The following is a 20,664-nucleotide window of genomic DNA, read 5'->3' as shown; positions in this document are numbered from 1 at the left end:
CTAGTAACTCCATTTCTCACATTAATGACACCACAGCTATTAATGTAAAACATTTCCTTGAGAAATCTCAAAGAGGTCCAACTGACCAGAAATTGTAACTTATTGTTGTCATTGTCTACAGCCTTATTAGTTTGTTTTAGTAAAGCATTTAAATACTTGGATGGAGGTTGAGGTACAATATATATGCAAATGAGTCTGCACTATCTATCTAACAATTAGAACTGTGTTAAGAATTGCTATTCAGTTAGACTCCTCATAACTCAAGTCTGCTAATGGGTACTGCACGCCCACCCATTCTACCCAATGATTTATTGTGATGTATGCTTAAAGTTTTGACACTCATCTTCCAAAACAGGTTAAGTTGCATAACTTGATATGGAATTTGTAGCTGATTATAATCATCTTTATTTACATAAATTACATTTTTGAAATGTTGTACATTATTGACAGTTACACCCAAGCCCTTTACCATTCCTTAGAGCACAGAATTAGCCAACACTATACAGCAACAATGACATTCCAAGTTTTTAATAGTCAAATTATACAATTTGTCCATAATGAGCAGCGAAGCTAAACGTCAAAAAAATTGCAGTCTGCACGGCTGTTTTGTAAATGGACACTGAAGTGTAGCTGAAAGAAAAGAAAGTGATTAATATCTTCAACCATTTCAGGCATTTCTCATCTTTTATGTTAAGCAAGGTTATAATTTAGTTAGAGTTAAGTGAGTTTTAATGTGTGAAACCTATGTCTTTAATATCTAACAGTCTTCTCTGTCATAGCCACTGGTCTGTGGTCTAAACTAACATTTCTGTCAGATCAATACAAAGTACTCTTCCCTTTAAAAAGCCATGAACGTTTGATAGTCTGTACTCGCCACCTTAAACAGATTGTCACTCTGACAGTGTATAAGGCCTTTGTTTCTCTCAAAGGCTTTTCAATGTTTCACATGGCCTCAAAGGTGCAACTTGTTGCATACCTGCCAGAATATGCAATTGATGACTGAAACCACCTCTTTTAAAACAAACAACATTGACTTTATAGAATGTTCTTGAAACTTCAGAAACATTCTTTGCCTCCACAAAACTTTGCATACGATGTTGAGGATCACAAGGTAAAAATGGGTAACCCAGAAGGAATCTAATTTAAATGTTAGAAGCAGCTGAAGTGCTCTTGCAGTCACTAAGTGAAAACATTTTTTCCCCCTCTGCAGCGGAGGTCCTTGTGTATTGGTCCCCAAGTCATTAATCACCAGGATCTTTTCAGCTGTCAATCTATACAAAAAGCCACGTTTCTGGGTAATTCTCCAGCCAAACTCAACAAAAAAGCCTCTTGTACAGGCTTTTTTTCAAAGGGGAAAATATAGTTCACCATGGATTACTGTTCCATTTGTTGTGCTAGTCTGATACATTAAAGATGTTACATTTAAAATGCCTTGTCTCATGCAGTATTTGTATGTTGATCAAAAGAGGAGTCAGGTGGCTGAGCGGTTAGGGAATCGGGCTAGTAATCTGAAGGTTGCCAGTTCGATTCCTGGCCGTGCCAAATGACGTTGTGTTCTTGTGCAAGGCACTTCACCCTACTTGCCTCGGGGGAATGTCCCTGTACTTACTGTAATTCGCTCTGGATAAGAGCGTCTGCTAAATGACTAATAATGTAAAATGTAAATGTAAAACACCCAATATTAGCTTTCAGTGTGATAAAAAAACATCAATTTCTGACTTATCTTTATTACTTATTATTTTACGTAGCTTATAAACTTCAACATTTAAAATGGATTGTAAAACGTGTAGGAGCAATATTTATTGGCATATTTTGAGAAAACAAATCCTAGAAGCCACTTTTTACTCATACAACTCTACAGACTGCTGTGCAATCATACCTGTAACAATAAGGCGTTTATAGAAGGATATTAAATGAATGATAAGAAATCATTGCTAAAATGTACTCAGTGCTAATGAGTTTATAATTTCTCCTCATTTCAGAGTGGATATATCTTCATTCACAAAGGTTTACATTCTGTAAACCACTTTTTTATTTACCATTATTTATTCGTGCAGATATTACATGCCATGAGGTGTGTTAATTGCTCTCTGAAATCCATCTGTTATGGATTCAGTTGAGAGGATTGCAGTAACCCAGTACAAAAATGGCCATGTTCACCCTCTGTGATGTTCCTAGTGAAGACTGCAATCAACTTCATACCCTGTGCACATTCTGCAATCACATTGAGCTACATTGATTTTGTTTATGCTTACAGATGCAAACTTCAATCAAATGTGTGAATGATACTTGCTCGAACCAACATCAAAATCTCTCACCACATCTTGGTGTTTTTTTCCTTACAGAGTTGCTGTGACTAATTTGGCGGTGTAACCTATTTTTGATGTAAGAAGGAAGGGAAAGCCATGGAAGTCAAAGAACGCAGACCCTACCGCTCTCTGACAGCCAGGAGGGACACGGAGCGCCGCTATACCAGTTCCTCTGCAGACAGCGAGGATGGGAAAGTCAACCCCAAGTCTTACAGCTCCAGTGAGACCCTCAAAGCCTTTGACCAGGACACCAGGATGGCCTACAGCACCAGGGTCAAAGATATGGTGCACCATGAAGCAGATGAGTTCTGCAGGCAAGGTGAGAGCAAGATTTGTACAGTATATTACCTGAAAAATCATCTTGACCTTGTATTTTTAGCTAACTAGCTATTATACCAACATTTTCTCATCCATACTTGTCATTATCTGGATGCGTCTGGGGCACAGCCCTGGTGTCATGTATGAGAGAGATGCGTGATTTGATTTGATTATTAACTCATTTTTATTTCCTGTCACAGTCTCTGAATGTGGCATTAAAAACACTGGTCTAGAATTCCTTGTTGGAAGAACTGCCATTATCATTACTTTATTTTAATGAGGTAGGGTGAGGTAGGGTGAGATAGATAACGCTACCCTGATGTCTTTTATGACCTTCTAATGTGTCCAGATGAGCTGGTGGTGACCTGCAAAAACATCCGCTTGCAAGCCTTTTACTCGCCATGAATACTAAATGTACAGTCATTTCCTTGTAGCACGCAATTACTGTCTAGTTTGGAGGACATAAAGATGTGTTCCTGGAATCATAGTACTGCACCTCTCATGGTGAAAATATTTATCTTGTTATACATCCACTAATGTAAGGATTGGAAGTTGTGACTGTGTAGGCAAGAGACCAAATACATTTCTGAATTTGTTCTTGTGTGTGTGTTTGTGAATGTCCATGTCTGTCTTTTGCTTGTGGCAGGAACTGACTTCTCCCTCAGAGACTTTGGTTTTGGCGAGGCCATCCCATCCCATGTAGCGGCGTACCGGGCTGACCAGGGTCTGCCACACCGTGACTACTTGGTCAGTGTGGGATCAGACGCTGATACAGAGACAGACGGCATCATGTCTCCGGAACATGCTGTCAGGCTCTGGGGCCGCAACACCAAGTCAGGCCGCAGCTCCTGTCTGTCCAGCAGGGCCAACTCCAACCTGACCCTCACTGACACCGAACATGAGAACACAGAGAACGGTAAGACCCGTTCACCTTGCCCTCTTTCTCTGTCTGCCTCTTGGTACACTGTTAGCTGCTGAGTTTCTGCACTGAAAAGGCTTTTGAAATAGTTATCCATGAATAGTTCATGCAGAGCTCTACGTTTATGTTTGTAATTCTTGATTTTCACCAACAATGAATGAATGAAGTGCCTTGCCCAAGGACACAACGTCAGTTGGCATGACCGGGAATCGAACTGGCAACCTTCGGATTACTAGCCCGATTCCCTCACCTCTCAGCCACCTGACTCCCTCCTGTAAATTCCCGAGCAAGATTCTTCCTGTGTTTTGTTTATGTCATAGAAACAGCACCTACGTTTTATCAGCATTGATAAGTAAGACATTGGCTGTCATCCATGTACTTATTGTAGAAACACGTTTCTGGGTAGTTCTCCAGGCTTCCAAGAAAGATTTTACTCCAGGGTTTCTAGTTATGTTTTCCAAGAGGCAGCCGTTCTGCAAGAAGAGCACAGAGCCTAGTACAGGAGTAAAGGGTCAAGGACACAGCCTTGCAGTATTCTGAATATAATAGTGGAGCACACTGATAAATAAATGTCACAGTGAACAAATTGTGATCTGTCGCAATGTGACAAATTGTGAAAATATGATCTCAAACAGCACAGTGAACAGCAGAACTGTATATGGTTTTTACCCTTTATGGCTCTGTAGTTTAAATAGGTGAAACTGGTCTTGGTAACCTTCACAGATCCAGAAACTTATCAAGGGCCTGGTGGCAAAATTCTAATTGGCCCTGCACAGCCTTGCAGAGATCCTTGTGAATACGTGTGTGTAGCATATAATGTAAGATGGTGTTATTATTGACAGAAATTACTCTTGGTACTCAAATCCATTTGCCAAGTCGAGTGAGGAAGCACATAATTTCTCAGCTTGATGCACTGCTTCTATGATGCCATGGAACTGGAATATGATTGTACTGTACATAATTAAGGAGAATCTATTGTGAAACTGTTTGGCAGTTTAAGGCCTGTGATGTATGCAGCAAAAGCAGAGGTCATTCCAAATAGCTTTTTATTCCAGTCACCCAAGTAGAAAGAGCACTACCATTTACCATTTAATCCAGAACAGACTAATAGCATACATTTATATATGGCAAGTTAATTAAAATCCATCAAGCTACTTTACGTACGTGTGCTCTAATCTCTTTAAATCAACAAACCATTTGCTTTGCTTTAATGTATTCAAGCCAGCGGCCAGTTTCATCCACTCCATATGCAATATGCCTGACCCTGCTTATAATGCATGCACATTATAAAACAGATTTTGATCTGTTTATTTATTTACAAAAAAATATTTTCTGTTCAAACTGTTTCAACGCAAACCTAATGTTGCAATTATTCTTCACTCAACATTGCTTTTAATACAAATGTTTTGTTGTGATTGTGTAATCCAATGGTATCACAAGGATACTGCCTTTACACTGGTTAATTATTCTGTTCCAATCAAACTTTGAACTTTTAATCAAAATAGGCAGCAAATGGAATTCTATTCATGCCTATTGTTGTTTATGAATATGTGGTGTATTTCTGGAATAGCGTTTTCCATTTACCAAGGATACTGTATGGTACGGTTTGCTCAGATTGTTTTGTGTGTGCACACACATGCAGGTGGATGTGTTACATTTACATTTAGTCATTTAGCAGACGCTCTTATCCAGAGCGACTTACAGTAAGTACAGGGACATTCCCCCAAAGCAAGTAGGGTGAAGTGCCTTGCCCAAGGACACAACGTCATTTTGCACGGCCGGGAATCGAACTGGTAACCTTCGGATTACTATCCCGCTTCCCTTACCGCTCAGCCACGTGACTCCTGTTGCATTGAGCAGTGCATGTCTGCCAGAGCGTGTGCTCGTTGCTGTGTGTCACCTGCCCAAACCACCACTGATCCTAATGGAGCTCCTTCAGGGCAATTACAACAGTTGTGTGTTGCTGAGTCACAGCGGCCCTACAGAGGCAGACCATAAAGCAGCTCAAACTGCTGCAGATGTCAGGGAGATGGCTTCCTGTGTGCTTTACTCATTACAGCTCACCCTAAGGTGTGGTCTAAACTCCCAACTTTCTCCCACTGTCATGGTCATCCTATCACGTTTCTGTAACCATAAGAACCTCTTACATGAGAGCGAGAGGATTGAGGAAGACAGGTTTTATTGTATATCATTTATGTATTAGAGTTTGCTTTGTTAATTTCATCCTGTACTGTCGCACCAGAACTGATACAAGAAATATTTCTGTGACAGACTCTTGGGGTTTTTAATTATTAGGTAATTAGCTGCTTTAGGCAGTTATTTATATTGTGCATACTGATGTTTTCTTCCCAAACAGCCTGCATGGGACAGATTTTATTGATCAAAGGGATATTTTATGTTTCCTATTTCAGTAGCATGTGATTTAGTTGACATTGTGTACAGTGTCTGTATAATGTAAAATATGTTCCTGTGGCTTGTTGAAGAAATGGTATTACCAGTATGTTGGGTGTTAAGTTATAGATTTTTATGCATAAGGGTTTATGCAGAATGGTTTTTCTTCTTGAAATTGTTCTGCCTGATTAAACATAGACCATCCATCAGCATTTCCCCTATCAAAGCACATATCTTATGTGCTGATGTTTTCACACTTTTATTCATTTCCAAAATCAGACTTGCTGCAGAACACTGGAAATATACCTGTTCTGACTTGGTAAACACATTTTTACTAACCTATGACGTACCACTGCTTATTGATGATAAACAGAATATTTGGGGCTTTCCTACACGGTGTGATTCATGACAGACAACAAGAAAGGTTTAGCATACTACACTCTCTACCTGTATTTACTGTTTGAAAATAGCACAGTTATAAAATCCTTTGTGAGGTTGGTTCAGATTGTTCGCTTGCAACCTACGCACAGTTTCTCAGGCGTCACCTTCAAGAAGCAAGGCTCAGAGGGAACTTTGAACTGCTGAAAGATTGAGGTTAAGAGCTCCAGGGTGGTTCTCTGTTTTTCTACCTCTAAGGGTTTTCATTGAGACAGTCGAGACTGATAACAAGAGGTTGATACTCCTCATTGAGTTCCTATGCAAAAATGGTTGATGAGTTTGGTTACGAGCAAGAATTTTCTTTGTTAAATCCCATTTACTCTGCTGCTGGTACTACTGTAGCCATTATCTGTCTTTTGTGAAGGGACATCTGGTTGCTAGAATGATATTTATTTAGCCTGCTTATCTCAGTAAAAGTATCCCCATGGTATAAGTTCCCTTATGCCTTAGTTGCCATAGTTGCACAAATATTGTATTTTATTCCAATAAACAATGGGTAACAATAACAGTTTCTTGACTGTTGAAAATATTCAAAATTCAAATGGCTTGGTACCATTGTTTAGACTGTGTCACCCACGCTGTGCAGTGCATAGATAAGACATCTGAACACGTCTTTGTTATTTATTGATGTGTCTTCATCTGGCACATAAGAGCCTTATTGAAAGCACTGCAACGGATGTTATACACTATCACCTCAAGTTTAAGCAATAAGCAGGTCACTTTGAGGCAAAGTCTACATTTAAAATGCATTTTCTTTCAACCTTGGCCTTTGAACTGAGTCTCCAAAGACGGGCTACCATATTAGCAGCCTGTGAAGTGAAGGGAAATCGGACTTCAAATTAGATGAGACACTTCCTGTACTGTATTGCAAAAGTGAGTTATTCTGTAGTGTTTGTCTCTTTCAATTATGGTTGATGATGTTTTGCATCTTGTAAATCTAAGAATAATTTATAAGAAGTTTCAAAGAACGTTGACATGTTGATGTTGGTGTGCTATATTGGTCACAGGCTGACCTATGCAAAGCAAGAAATCGGGCAAAATTACACTTCAGAGAAGTTACCAGGCAATTTTCAGTTGGCCATGATTATTTGCATGCCTAATATTTTTTCATAAACTTATTTTATTTTGGCAGACCTAACCTCAGATCATGGCTTAGTAGAGATATTTTACGTCTCATTTGCAGGATCATTTGCGGGGTTTAGACGTCCTAGTGGACAGTTTTGGTCTGTTATCTGCAGTGCACCATACCCTCTGGCTACCAGAGCCAGGGATTGTGTGAACCAACAGCACATCAGGGCCCTTCCCACCACCAAGCTAAGGGGCCTCAGGGCACCACATGATGCAGGATGAGCCCTCCCCTGATTCTGTCCTCCATTTGACATAGGCCAATGGATAAACATGCTGCTACAGTAAAACTGCAGTAGCACACATTCATGGACAAAAAAACATAACATAGCATAAAAGATTACAGTATTGTACTGCACATCAGATGAATTTGAGTTTTATGTGTTCAAAGAATGAAGACTTTTTGTTTTTCTTTTGACATCTGGAGACAGTGTTTTATAATTCATTTCCATAGCAACAGTAGTCAACCAGCACTCAGAAGGTGCAACTGAGAACCTGTGAAAACACTTACTGTCTGTTTGAATCAGAAGGAATGTATCTAATAAAAGGACTGACTGATCTTGTGATTTTGTAGACCTGTGTTCATTCATTGTCACAGAGATATGCCACTCTGGCAATTATAAGCTAGTATAATCCTTCATACCTTGTATAAAATATCTGACTGCCTTTAATTAGTATATCAGTATCATGAAAGAATTTGTGATCGTATGGCTTCATATGCCATCCTACGCTGGAATCATATGATTCAGCCCTGGAATTAGGAGGATGTACCTAAAAGCGTTACTGCTAAAATTCCCATCACCTGTTACCTTGCTAATTTTACTATTGCATCTAAATAGTCAGAAACTAGCTGAGCATGACTTAATTTAGAAAACAGGAAACATGTTTCCCCTTCCCCAGACTCATTCTAAAGAATAAACATGTATGCGTGTTTACTTGTTTGGTTGCTTGCACATTGTTACAACTACAGGCTATGAATTTAACCAATGAGGAAAGATTACAAATGCAAGATTTTGTCTGATGTGATCTCTGATGATTTCATCATTTTAAACTGTCATCCTTAAACCTGATAAATCTTATTAAGATGTATTCCAATCTTAAATACCATATTATTGGAAGCGCCTTGTACAGAATCAGCAGTGCTGTAAAGGGATGCACAAGAGTACACAGCTACCTGTTAGCACTGTAGCTGTGCTTGTCTAATGTACAGTACTTCACCATATATCACAAAACACCTTCACATCGGTAGAGTTTGTCATTGAATGTATTTACTTGCCACATAAAAATAAGATTTTTGTTGTGTATATATATTTATACTGCATATACAATATTAATGGGACAAACAGTCTATGTGTTGAGTTTCACAGATGCAACCATAGGAAGTTGGTAAAAACAGAGATTACCCCTAGTGCAGCGATTCCCAACTTGTGGGCCACAGCCCACTATTGGTCCGTTAGGGTAATACAGGTGGGCTGCCAAACCAATGAAAACTAAAGTATGAAAAATGAATAATTATCAAAATATTTATATATACTGTTGGTAAATGATTATAAATTCGTACTAACTTTTAAATTACATTTAGCCTTTAATTCATCATGACCGAAATGCCAACAGGTACGCTTGGCACCTTGACAAAACACCAACTGACTTGCATACGCCCACTTCAATCCACTATACATGCATCACTTCCATATATTGCATAAACTGGGTCAACAACTTCCGGTAGCGAGCAGTTACGTAAGTTCACAAAATGCGTTTTCCCAAAATGACAATCAACGATGTACATAGGAGTCTATGTTGCTGCCTTTCAAGCAAGAGGGAAAAGGTTCAAAGGTTCAAATTGTACATTCCGAGCTACATCGGCAATTACGAAGTTAAGGTTTATCTAACTCACACAGTCAGTAGTTGAGCTAGCTGGCTAAGCTAGCTCTAGACTAGCTATCTAGGATTTGAGCAGTAACGTTAGATAGGCTAGCTAGCTACATTATAATGTACTCAATAATCTGTCAGCTTGCTTTCTAGTCGTTAATGTTAACTCGCATAAATAATTGGTCTGTCATGTGTTCCCTATGGACAGTGTAATGTAGCATGTCTTTCTCAGTAAAAAAATAATAATCTGGAAACAGAGATTTACGTGAGAACAACCTGTTATTCATGAAAAAAGCAAGAAGCCCTGCAATCTAAGGTAGGGTTAATAAGAGAACAACTAACCGGAACTTCTAGACCTGGCCTGGCCGTGGTAGTTACGCAGGTTACCTGTCTTTAAAATGTGTGCTTACTGTGGCACTGATGGACACTTTGTCTTCTTTGACCGCTCAAATAAATTTTGCCATGAAAGGGAGTCAGGTGGCTGAGCGGTTAAGGAATTTGGCTAGTAATCAGAAGGTTGCTGGTTCGATCCCCGGCTGATGTTGTGTCCTTGGGCAAGGCACTTCACCCTACTTGCCTCGGGGGGAGAATGTCCCTGTACTTACTGTAAGCCGCTCTGGATAAGAGCGTCTGCTAAATGGCTAAATGTAAAGCGAACTGTTTGGCTCCCATGGTATTCTTAAATATGTATGATAAGCACGAATTAAGTGAACGGATGTGTCGGGCGGCCGCAAAAATATTTCAGCTATGCAAGTGGGCCGCAAAGTGGAAAAGGTTGGGAATGGCTGCTCTAGTGAGTGAAAGTATAAATCATCCTCTTGTCCATAGTGCGAATGTCCACCTACTATACAAAAAAGTAGTTTGGATTCTGAGAGATCATGAGTGGCAGTTTCTTAAGGGTAGCTATATTTTAGAATTGTATTAGGCATTGCCTGAGATGTACAGAGGAATGATAGGATGGGGATGGTGCGATACTGGTTCAGCAAACCCTGCGGCTAGCCACATGTAGCAGTATTGAGACGCTTATAATTTCAGGCTCCACTTGCTCTCAAACACCAAAAGTAAACTTTTTTTTTTCTCTTCTCTCTCTTCTGAGTCCTTAAGAGGATTGTGAGGTCATTATTTATTCATGCCATTGTGTTTATTCAGCAGCCTCTATGTGAGGTGAAGAAAAACAGCAGCAACAGGGCAGAGAGAATAGAAGCTGATATTCACTATTAGCATTGTTTTTTCAACTGTGGTTTGAGTTGACTCAGTCGGCCACTGAGCCATGATAGAGACCAGTGAACTTGTTTATAAAGCAGATTAACATGTACTGCTCTTCAAGTCTTAAAATGTCTGCGGAAAACTGTTCAGTGTGTTTGGATAGATTTTCAGATAGTTTTTAGACCACTCAGCCTGTGCTATTAGACTGGAGAGATCTCTCCCCTCTACCAAGCAGAAACACTCATGCTTACTTGGAGAACCTTAAGGACAGCTACGTATCAGCCTGTGGGATGCATTAGTACTGGGAGGTGAAGATGATGTGAACCTCCACTTCTTATCCTAGAACAAAGAGTGCCCCAGGGATGTTTGAATGGGGCTTCATGGTGGGATTTGGTGGGATGTCTGCTCTTGTCAGTGCTAACATTGATTTTAAAAGATCCCATTAAAGTAAAGATCAGACAAAGTCTGGTTTGGATCTTAAACTTGAGTGTGTGGAATCAGAGATGGATTAATTACCGTTGTCCTAGCTTTGAGAATGATGCATGAAAAGTATGACATAACTAGATTTTCTGTTTTTAACTTGTCGACCATGCTGTCTAGACTCAATTCCTTGCTTGTGCATCTGTACTGCTTTTGTCCTTTGCAGTCTTTATAGTAGGAAAAGTCTATGCAGTTATTAACTGATTTTCATTCCTGGGTGGCAAAATCCCTGTTCAGTGCTCTTTTCATTACAGTCTCTAGGCTTAAATCTGGTCTCTTGTTCCACTTTCTGCCATGGAGCCGGCGAACAGATGGTGTCTTTCAGCTAGGCAAGGGATTGCACTACCCCTCCAACACAGAGAAGAGAGTGGAATGAGAGAGGTAGAGGACTGGCCTTGATGCCAGTGGAAGATGGCTGGGCAAGGAGAGTATGTGCCACTAATCATGCCTAGGAGGAGCCTGCCATCTCTATGCTCAGCCGCTCTGCCTCCTTTTCATCTTCCCAGGTGCTGCTTGGGGGAGTCACTTCCAGCCTCCTATACTACTAGCCTGAGCTGGAGTGCTGTCCTGCTAGTTCCTTGTTACATAGATTCTATTACTCCACCCTATAAAGAGTATACGTACATGCTGTGACTATACACTCAAACAAACACAAACATTTTGGAGGTCACTTTTAAATAGAGTTTTGCTTTTTGTGGTCATTAAAAGCAGTTTTATTGCATATTTGAACAGATATAATTTCCTATACTTTCTCTCTAATGGCTAATAGTGTCTATTAAAGTGGCATTTATTGCTATTTACTATTTGTTTTGAACTGCCTCATCCATTAGTTTCCTCAGATAATATGTTATTGATTACAAGCAGTTAAACATCGTCAGACAAAATGTATTCGTTTTCCAATGACAGTCCATTTGAAAACCCATTTCACAACTTCCTCCTTATGTGTGTGTGCATTCGTGTGTTTGTGTGGTGTGTTTGTGTGCATTGTTAATTAGCTGTTTCTTAATCAATTAAGAAAAGAGGATTGTGATGATTGATTGTAACACCCCTCCAAAAAATATCAACTACTGTCCAGTTGTATTGAAGCAGCACATGCAGAAATTGGACCTTTAATGCTCCTATCATTGGCTGACACAATGTTTAACCTGATGCTTTTTAAGATGGTGCCTGCTATTCTTTTCCTGGATAAATCACTCCCCAGTGCAGTGCAGTGCAGGCGATGCAGACCAGGCTTGTGGTTACATGGACAGCCTGCAACTGTGATGACTCACTGACAGAATTAGAGGTGGGTGGGAGGAGTAAGGATGAGCTAACCTACTTACTTGTCACCCTTATCTTTGCTTAAAGTTATTGTTAATCAATCCTAGAACTATTGGACTATCCTCATCTGAAATTGATGCTATTTCATTGTAAACCCCTTGTTCTGTGTGTCTTGATGAGTTAGATATTTACAAAAATGATGATGACCGATGACGATATTCAATCTCCGCGAAAATCCTGTGAGTCATCCAAATGCATCCTGTGTGCTTTGAACTGTATGCTGCGAGCATTGAGAAACATACAGGTCTAGAGCAAATGCAAGTGTTTACATACATTTATATGAATTTATTTGTTTATATAGAGTCAGATGGCTGAGCGGTGAGGGAATCGGGCTAGTAATCCGAAGGTTGCCAGTTCGATTCCCGGTCATGCCAACTGACGTTGTGTCCTTGGGCAATGCACTTCACCCTACTTGCCTCGGGGGAATGTCCCTGTACTTACTGTAAGTCGCTCTGGATAAGAGCGCCTGCTAAATGACTAAATGTAAATATACTGTAATACTTTATACTGCAAATACTTCTATTTGCCATGCGGTTGTAGCTCCACTCTTGTAGAGTTCTGTCATCAATGTGGAATCTGTCCTCCCCCTTATTCCATGGTTGATCCTTGGTTAGACACAATGTACAACCACAACGATCCTCAGATTTACTGGGTTCCATTTTGAAAAACATTTGCTTTTCTTTCTTGAGATGTGGACTACAATACTACTGTATGCATCGCTGTAATGGTTGGGCTGGGCAACGGCTGGGCAATGGCTGTAAAGTTTAAAAGCAAATACCGTAGATGGAAAGAGAACAATAGATTGACGCAGAAATATTAGAGAAAGAAAAGAAGATATAGGTGTGAAATGAGAAACGTTTGACTATAGGGATCCTGCTTTAACAGGTCCTTGTGTTGGGGTTCTCTCGGATCAAATGGTCCTTTATCTCTCCGCCGAGACTGGACATTATTGAATGATCACCTGTGAACTTATGAACCTGGGTCCTCTGGAGCCCATGTGTTGACCCCTTTCACTCAATTGTCCTCTCAGTAGGTTATTTGTTCCTCTCCAATATATTTTTCCTTTGCTTTATCTAATTTTATCCCCTATTCAGACTGAAAGGCTATTGTTAGGAAACAAAATAAAAGCAGAGAGAGAGAAAGAGAGAGATCACAATTACATTGAGTTAAGCATTAGCCTATTCATTGTCTTAAACCATTCTTCCTACATTCGTTATGAGGACTCTTATACAGGATGAACATCAATATGTTAGGGGACAATTTGGTAGAGAAGTGAATTAAGCGAGTACCAAAGTCCAGACTTGTGGGAGTGTTGAGGCTAGTAGAGATCTTGCGGGAGCATTTAGGCTAGAAAATATCAGTCCCTCCTTTTTGTACCAATTTGCCTGGCCATTGACTGAGTGTTCAGCTTGGTCTCCGGGGAGAAGGTGTGATACACTCTGTAACCATGGATACTGTGGCTCTTCCTACCTGCAATTCACAGTCACCCTTTTGTTCATCCAGTTAGTTAATTAGGTTGCTTTTGAGTAGATAAGGGCATTGAGTTCAGTGGGTGGTGGTCCATGGAAAGCTGAGGGCGTGAGCTAAGCAGTTATATGCCAGACCTGAAGTGCAGGCCTCCTGAGAGTAGGAGAGCATGGTCGGAGGCCTCCTAACTAAAGGTCTCTCTTAGCTGCTGTAATGCGGTGAGTGAAGGCAAAGGCAATCGAGTCTGACAGGGAGAGAAGCTTCTCTGGCCACCTTGAGCAACAACTCCCTGCCTAGAAAGGTCCACTCCAGGGTGACAGGTGTGGGTTGCATGTGGGCTATAGATGAATTGCGCAAGCAGGCATTAATTAAACCCTGCAAGACAGTGAAACTTTTGTCTTCAAGACAAACGTTTCCTTGGCAGCAATATCATGACCCCATTTGTGACTTTGACCACTTTCAGGGGACTTGCTGTACTGATGAATCATTTTTAGGAGGTAATCAATTTCAATGAAAATGGTGCAACACTTCAACAACTTTTTGTCTAAAATACTACTGGCTCCTATACCCTGACAAGGAAGGCCACAGTACTTTAGTAGTATACTGCCATTTTGTCTTGCTAAATATAGGATTTTTAAAGGAGCAATTGGGTTTCTAGGAATTATTATAAAGATGATCTTACTAGTGATGTCATAGTCCTTCTTAACATAGAATCAAGTCCAGGAGTGTCATAGACATTAACCCACAGCACGACCAGTGTCATCCCACTCCTCTGCCTGTTAATCTGCAGTGTGTGCTGCAAAGGATTTCATGTCACTTTAAAACACATGGGAGCATTTCTTTCCTTCACTAATATATGGATTACTTAATGTATTCCATTGGAAATTATGGGTTTTGGAATATATGTCATGTTTGAGTTGTGCCTCAATGAAAGGGTCATTGCATGCACTGGTTACTTGTGTTTTTATATGGCTGATTTGTTAGTATCACTAATTGTTTCATAATTGTCTCCGAATCAGTGAGCTGTACTTTAATACTCTGCAGGGATAATTACATCTATTAGGTTCCTACGACAAAGCAGAGAAACTCTGGCAGGTGGGATGAAGCCTTGGTCTGCAGGAAGTTCCACATTAAAACTGAGAGAAAGCTTTAAGAGCAGGGGAAGCACTTAACCGATGGCTTTAATCACCACATGAATGTTACTAAAGCACTTCATTTGCAGCATGTGACAGAGCCGCATCAGAAGTTAATCACACATTATTAGGAGCACTGCAGAGATAACTTTCCATGACAGTATGAGGGGTGGAGACAATGAGCCTTATAAAGAAATGGAAAGGGAACGTTAGGAGGCAAGAGGCTGTGAGTCAGCTTGCTTGATTTCATTCGTATCCTTGTTTACAGAAGCAAATTAGGGGATCTATAAACAGTGAGACAAAAGAGAAGCTTTAAACTTCAAGATCCAATAAATATTAAATAGAAATCGCTCTTTTGAAGACCGATGATGCCATATGTACAGCCAATGTGTCAGTCTTTTCTCCTTAAAATATGTTGTTTTTGCTCTTATTTCATAGACATTTGCCTCAATAGAATCAGTTTTGTACACTGTGTGTCATCAGAGATGCTCATTGTATGTTTTTGAACTGCTGGGTAACGAGTCCTAAAAATGCTGCTTGTCTCATGACCTTTTCATGTTTGTTTATTTTAGAAGCCCATTGTGAAGTTTTGCATGTATGTATCTCCTGTGTGATTTTGCCTGTGATTGTGTGTTTTATCAGCACCCCCCCCCCCCCCCCCCCCCCATGTGTTGTCTGTTTGTGGTCCACAGGTCCTCCGCTGCATTGTTCATCCGCCTCCTCCTCCACCCCTGTTGAGCAACTCCCATTCCCTCCCCCTACCCTTGCAGCCAATGAGAGCCAGGGAGAGTTGCTAGGTAACTGTGCGCCTCAGCAAGCCCGGGACTCTGACTCTGAGGATGAGTTTGGCCCTGGTTCATTCTTAGTTAAAACTGGCTCAGGGAACCTGTATCCTCCTGCTACTGGAACTGCCCATGGTGAGTTGGTCTTCAAACTACTGTTGCTTTCAAGAGGTTAGCCTACCCCTGGGCATGTTGTTTAGGTCGCAGAGATGACTATTCACAATATTGTGCCCCTTGTTTGTAGTCATAAGAGAGTTGAAATCCTTGAACCAATATGTTGCCCTTGGAAGTTCACAGCATTGTGAACCGAGGATTGCAGAGCTTATGCCTTTATTCAAAGGCAGAAATTATTTTGGTTAAGGAAGTGTTTTGTCACACAAGCATTGGTCTATTTATACCTTTTTGTACCTATGAAATGTCATGTCTCAACTGAGTTACTAAAGATAATTGTAAAAGATACAAAATATAAATAACGGTCTACCATTTCTAGATATATAACATTGTTAACAGCATCTTAAAGGACTTTACACAAATCAGTGTTGAATGTCCTATGAAAATAAAACATTTATACATTGCCAAAGTCATTATCAAACAGTCTTGTTCAAAGTTATTTTTGAACTGGATGTCTTTATAGCTATAATGTAGGAGAAACTTGTAATTATATTTTTCACAAATACATTTAATACATGAATTCTCATGACAATCAGTCTATGCTGCTGTTGACTTCACTCAGGTCTCAATTTGTCAAGGCTGTCAGAATCAATTTTACTCACAGCTTTCAGTTTGGTCCTCAAAGATTGTTTCTTCTTTCATCTCAAGGACAAGATGTTTTACTATTATTATAATAAGATACAGTCTTCTTTTCTAATCATACAGTATAGCCGTCCTTTAGACTGTCAGAAATGTAATTATATATACATACTGTAGCAGAATATTTTCTTGCAATTGTCTCCGTTGCATTGGAAACCCATCAAGTTCATGTGACCACCAAGGTTTGCTTTGTTAGTGCAGTGCCATGGAACGGCCTGAATTCCCCCACATCTAGACAGCACTGGGATGTGTGAAGCACACACACCATTTTGATTTTTCAGAATTCAGTTTTATCTCTGCTGTACAACATTATTGTATTGTATGTTTTTTTTCTTAGGGTACAATTATATTTTAGATTTTAGATCAAACTCTATGTCCAGAAAAAAGGAATATATATCCCGTTGCACTGTCATAGTCCGCAATGAATGTTATACTTGCAGTACCTTTCTTTAATACTTGTATGTTCCCCTCAAGCAATGAGTATGTCTGCAGAGTTAACTATTATATGATACTTTAACGAAGTACGTTCATGTCTTATAACTAAACAGCTCTTCTCCCACTGGCCAGACATAGTCAAAACAATATAAAATGGTTTAAATAATTGATCAGGCTTTACAAGTTAACTACCCGTAGGCTGGGATTACATCAAACTCTAAAGTGCCCCAGCTGCCTGGAACAGCTCAGAAAGCCAAGAGAATGAGTTATTAATCTTTCTGAAAATCTCCCCCTAATTCCTCAGCAGTGAGGTGCTGGTCACCCAGCAGTGACATGGCCAGGCTAAAATGGAGACAGAGGGATGGGAGGACGTCCTTTAGTGCAGCAGCAGATTTATCTTGTAACAATGACTCTGATTTGCATAGGTACAGCATTAAGGTTGCCCTACGGCTGTCAGCAAGGGGTGGTGGAGAAACAGAGAGAAATACGCCCCCAGCCCTGCAGCTACCAGTCATCTGGGGTCTTTATTAGATTCCAGTAAAGTAACATGCTGTAGCATGTTGATCTATGGTCTCTGCCAGCGGCTTTAGGTCCTTCAGCAGTTCTCAGTTACTGTATGCCTTCTGTCTTCAAAAGTGCCAGAACTCCACACAACAATTGCACTCATCTGCTTTCATGACCTTTTAACCCCTTTTGTAGTTTCATGTAAATAAGCTGTAAATTATGCAAATTGATCTTGCTTAGAATTCTTATTTGTCATTTTTCATTGTTTGGCCACTGTATTTGCAAAGTCTTTGACAGCCCATGGAGCCAATTACAATAAGAAAGAGAGACTCCTCTATTTGTTCACTTAAACCATCTAATGAGCCGTATAAGTCCATTCCAAGCTCTCTCATGCATTTTCCAGGTTGTATACGAATGAATTAACATGGGAGTCTTGCTGGTTTCGTTTATTCTTATTCATCTTATTTGCCTTCTGTTTAAATTAATTTTCAGCTTCCACTCCGATGTAATAAGGGCCAGGCTTTGAGTGGACATGCCCCTCCATTTTTGTCTTAAGCTGAAATTTACTTGAATTTAATGAAGAAGTGACCAAAATCCTAACTTTAGTTTTTTCAAACAAAATGTTGCTTTTTGACCATATTTATGTATTTTTGGTACAAGCACAGTATGTCTGGTTATTGTAGAGAGCTACGTATGAGTGCAAAAACTATTTATGAAGTCTGAACTATAGACACATCCAGAATATCAAATGAGACCTGTAGGATCCACAGGTCAGTCATTGTAGATGCACCCAAAATAATTGGTTCACCATGCACCTTACTCTGTAAAAGAGGAATTATCAACTTATGGTCAACATTGAGTTCACATATTGCACAAGTGAAAAAGAGGTTTGGAATAGATTTATTTTCCATAGAATCTTCCAAGACGACTTGTTTTTCGACCTTGCGTTGGTTCACATGGAGCCAGGGAGCCTGTTATGTTGACAAGGCTGCTTTCTGATGCACTCAGTACTTTTTTGAAGCATGTGTTTCACTGTGGCCCCTGGCTTTCTCACAGGGCCCTCTTCCCGGGGAGAGTGCCAGCGGGAGCTCACTGCCATGCTGAGATCCAGATCTGAAACACAGCATCCTCCTTGTATTAGCATCTTTTAATGCAAAGCAGCATGTGGCCTGGCTACTGCTGGCCTTTAATGTGGCATGGTCTCTGGATAGAGGGACAGCATAACACCTCCTCACAGCTGACCAAGCAAGAAGTGGCTGTAACACCGTGGCTGGCCTGTGCATCAATTCCATTAAGCAGGGCAATAAGCAATAAGCAAATTGCTTAATCATCTTCCTTGTCACCAGGGAGGGAACAAATTTAGTTAAGAGGTCACCCCAAATGAAATTTAGCCACAGACACTTTGAGTGAGAAAGTGATCAATATTGTGTGTATATATACATACATATATATATATGTATGTATAAACAGCATATGAATCTGTAAGCTATATCTTTTTTGATTTTAGATATCATTTTAAAAATAGAAAAGAGTTGAAGCCAGGTTTTTTTGTTATGTGAATACACTGGAAACAAATGTGTATCTTTTCTATTTACCCAGCTGCTCATCAGGGCATGGAGACCTTGGTTGATGAAATTTGCATGCTTCCAATGTGCATCTCTCTACAGAGGCTCATAGATGCATTACTTTGAGAACCATGTAAATTGTAATCCATCTGACTGAATTGTAATTGTATACCTTTTTGACAAATAGACATTCAAAACAAAATACAGGCAACTACTTGACATTTAGCTACATGCCATGCAGAGACACAGAACCAATTTCATTTTGGTAGAAGAGACCATACTATTAAGATGTGTGTGGCCCTTTGAAGAGTTTTAAAATGGATGCCTATTTTCTGTCACAATGTACTAGTATACATATTATCTTTCAACCTTTCAATTGTCTATATTCTGAGTTCACAATTCAATTATCTGTGACATGTGATGTGCCGTATCTGCCTTCTCATTTTGCCTTCTACAAATGAATCCTGTTAAAGCCGATTGTGTTACTGGGTGGGTCTACCACTCAAACGTAGAGTGGGGGGCTGGAAACGGCATAGCACTGCCTCCATCACACATTTCTTGATGATTTTGATAGACAAATTCCATTCAGCTGGAAATGGTGTTCCTGTTACTTGTCTGATGCTTTGTACTAGTGATCAGCTTTTAACGATCTGTCTATAGTGGATAGCTTTTGATTCATTCTATATTGAATCACTCACACCTCAGTGCTTTGATCAGGTGTCCAGGGCATGCCATATCACTTTACCACATGGGGTGTGACAATCTATGCTCTTGAATTCAACCACTGTCTTGTAGTCATTAGACACCCTGGCCAGTGCTGACAAGGAGCTGTGCTTTTGGAAGTAACCAGTCTGCTCTCCCTCTCTGTGGACTGAGGAAAGAACATGGTGGTGCAGATGTACAGGTGTTAAACACACTCTAAATAGACAAGGAAAGTCTTTGTATTGCCTTGTGTAGATTTCATTTTGTTTAGAAAGAAGTTTTTGATTTGAATGTTTTGCACTGCTGCTTGTTACTGCTCATCTATTATTTACATTATTAGGAATCAGTTTCAACCAAGGGATTGATGGATTTGTACTATCCTTTGGATAACTAATACTGCCCTCTAAAGTAACCCGATAGATAGTTCCTGAGTCCTGAGAGACTGATAAAGCAGAATTTTCCATTGACTGAGCCCAAACTAATTGTTTAATATATCCCTGAGATTATTAAGGCTGATTTTACATGTTGGATCTGTAAAATAGAATGCTGTAATCAGTTATTTGCACTTTAGATGTCAGTTGTCAAACTTTTACAAATATAATTCTATTCGATTTTAGACGTACTATTGTAAATTATATGTTGTTAGTGTTAACTGACAACTGCCTGACAATCTGTTTTACAGTTGTCTCTTCAGACTACCACCATACTGTTACATAGCAATGCATGTTGCCCAAAGGGTGTACCCTGGCTAAGGAATTGAATTAAATTAACTTTTATTACTTCTCTATGAATAGCTGTGAGGGATAACCAATGTATGTTGGAGAACAACAGAGCAGATATTTCTCAGGGTGTATCTTCCGACATGACCTCTATCCTGCATGCCATCTAAGT

General features: G+C 39.9%; 1 protein-coding gene across 1 annotated transcript in view; it reads left to right on the top strand.

Moving 5' to 3' along the window:
* Positions 1 to 2,405: 2,405 nt before the first annotated feature.
* The window catches only part of tenm4 (teneurin transmembrane protein 4), an 86,903-nt gene continuing 68,644 nt past the window's right edge, over positions 2,406 to 20,664 (top strand). The window contains 3 exon segments of the mRNA XM_067245796.1: positions 2,406 to 2,628; positions 3,274 to 3,543; positions 15,668 to 15,892. Of these exon segments, the coding sequence (XP_067101897.1) occupies positions 2,406 to 2,628; positions 3,274 to 3,543; positions 15,668 to 15,892 (718 nt within the window).

This window comes from Osmerus mordax, chromosome 11, assembly GCF_038355195.1.
Source record: "Osmerus mordax isolate fOsmMor3 chromosome 11, fOsmMor3.pri, whole genome shotgun sequence".
NCBI lineage: Eukaryota > Metazoa > Chordata > Actinopteri > Osmeriformes > Osmeridae > Osmerus > Osmerus mordax.
Note: the sequence above shows the minus strand (reverse complement) of the source record. Positions and strands in the feature narration are given on the sequence as shown.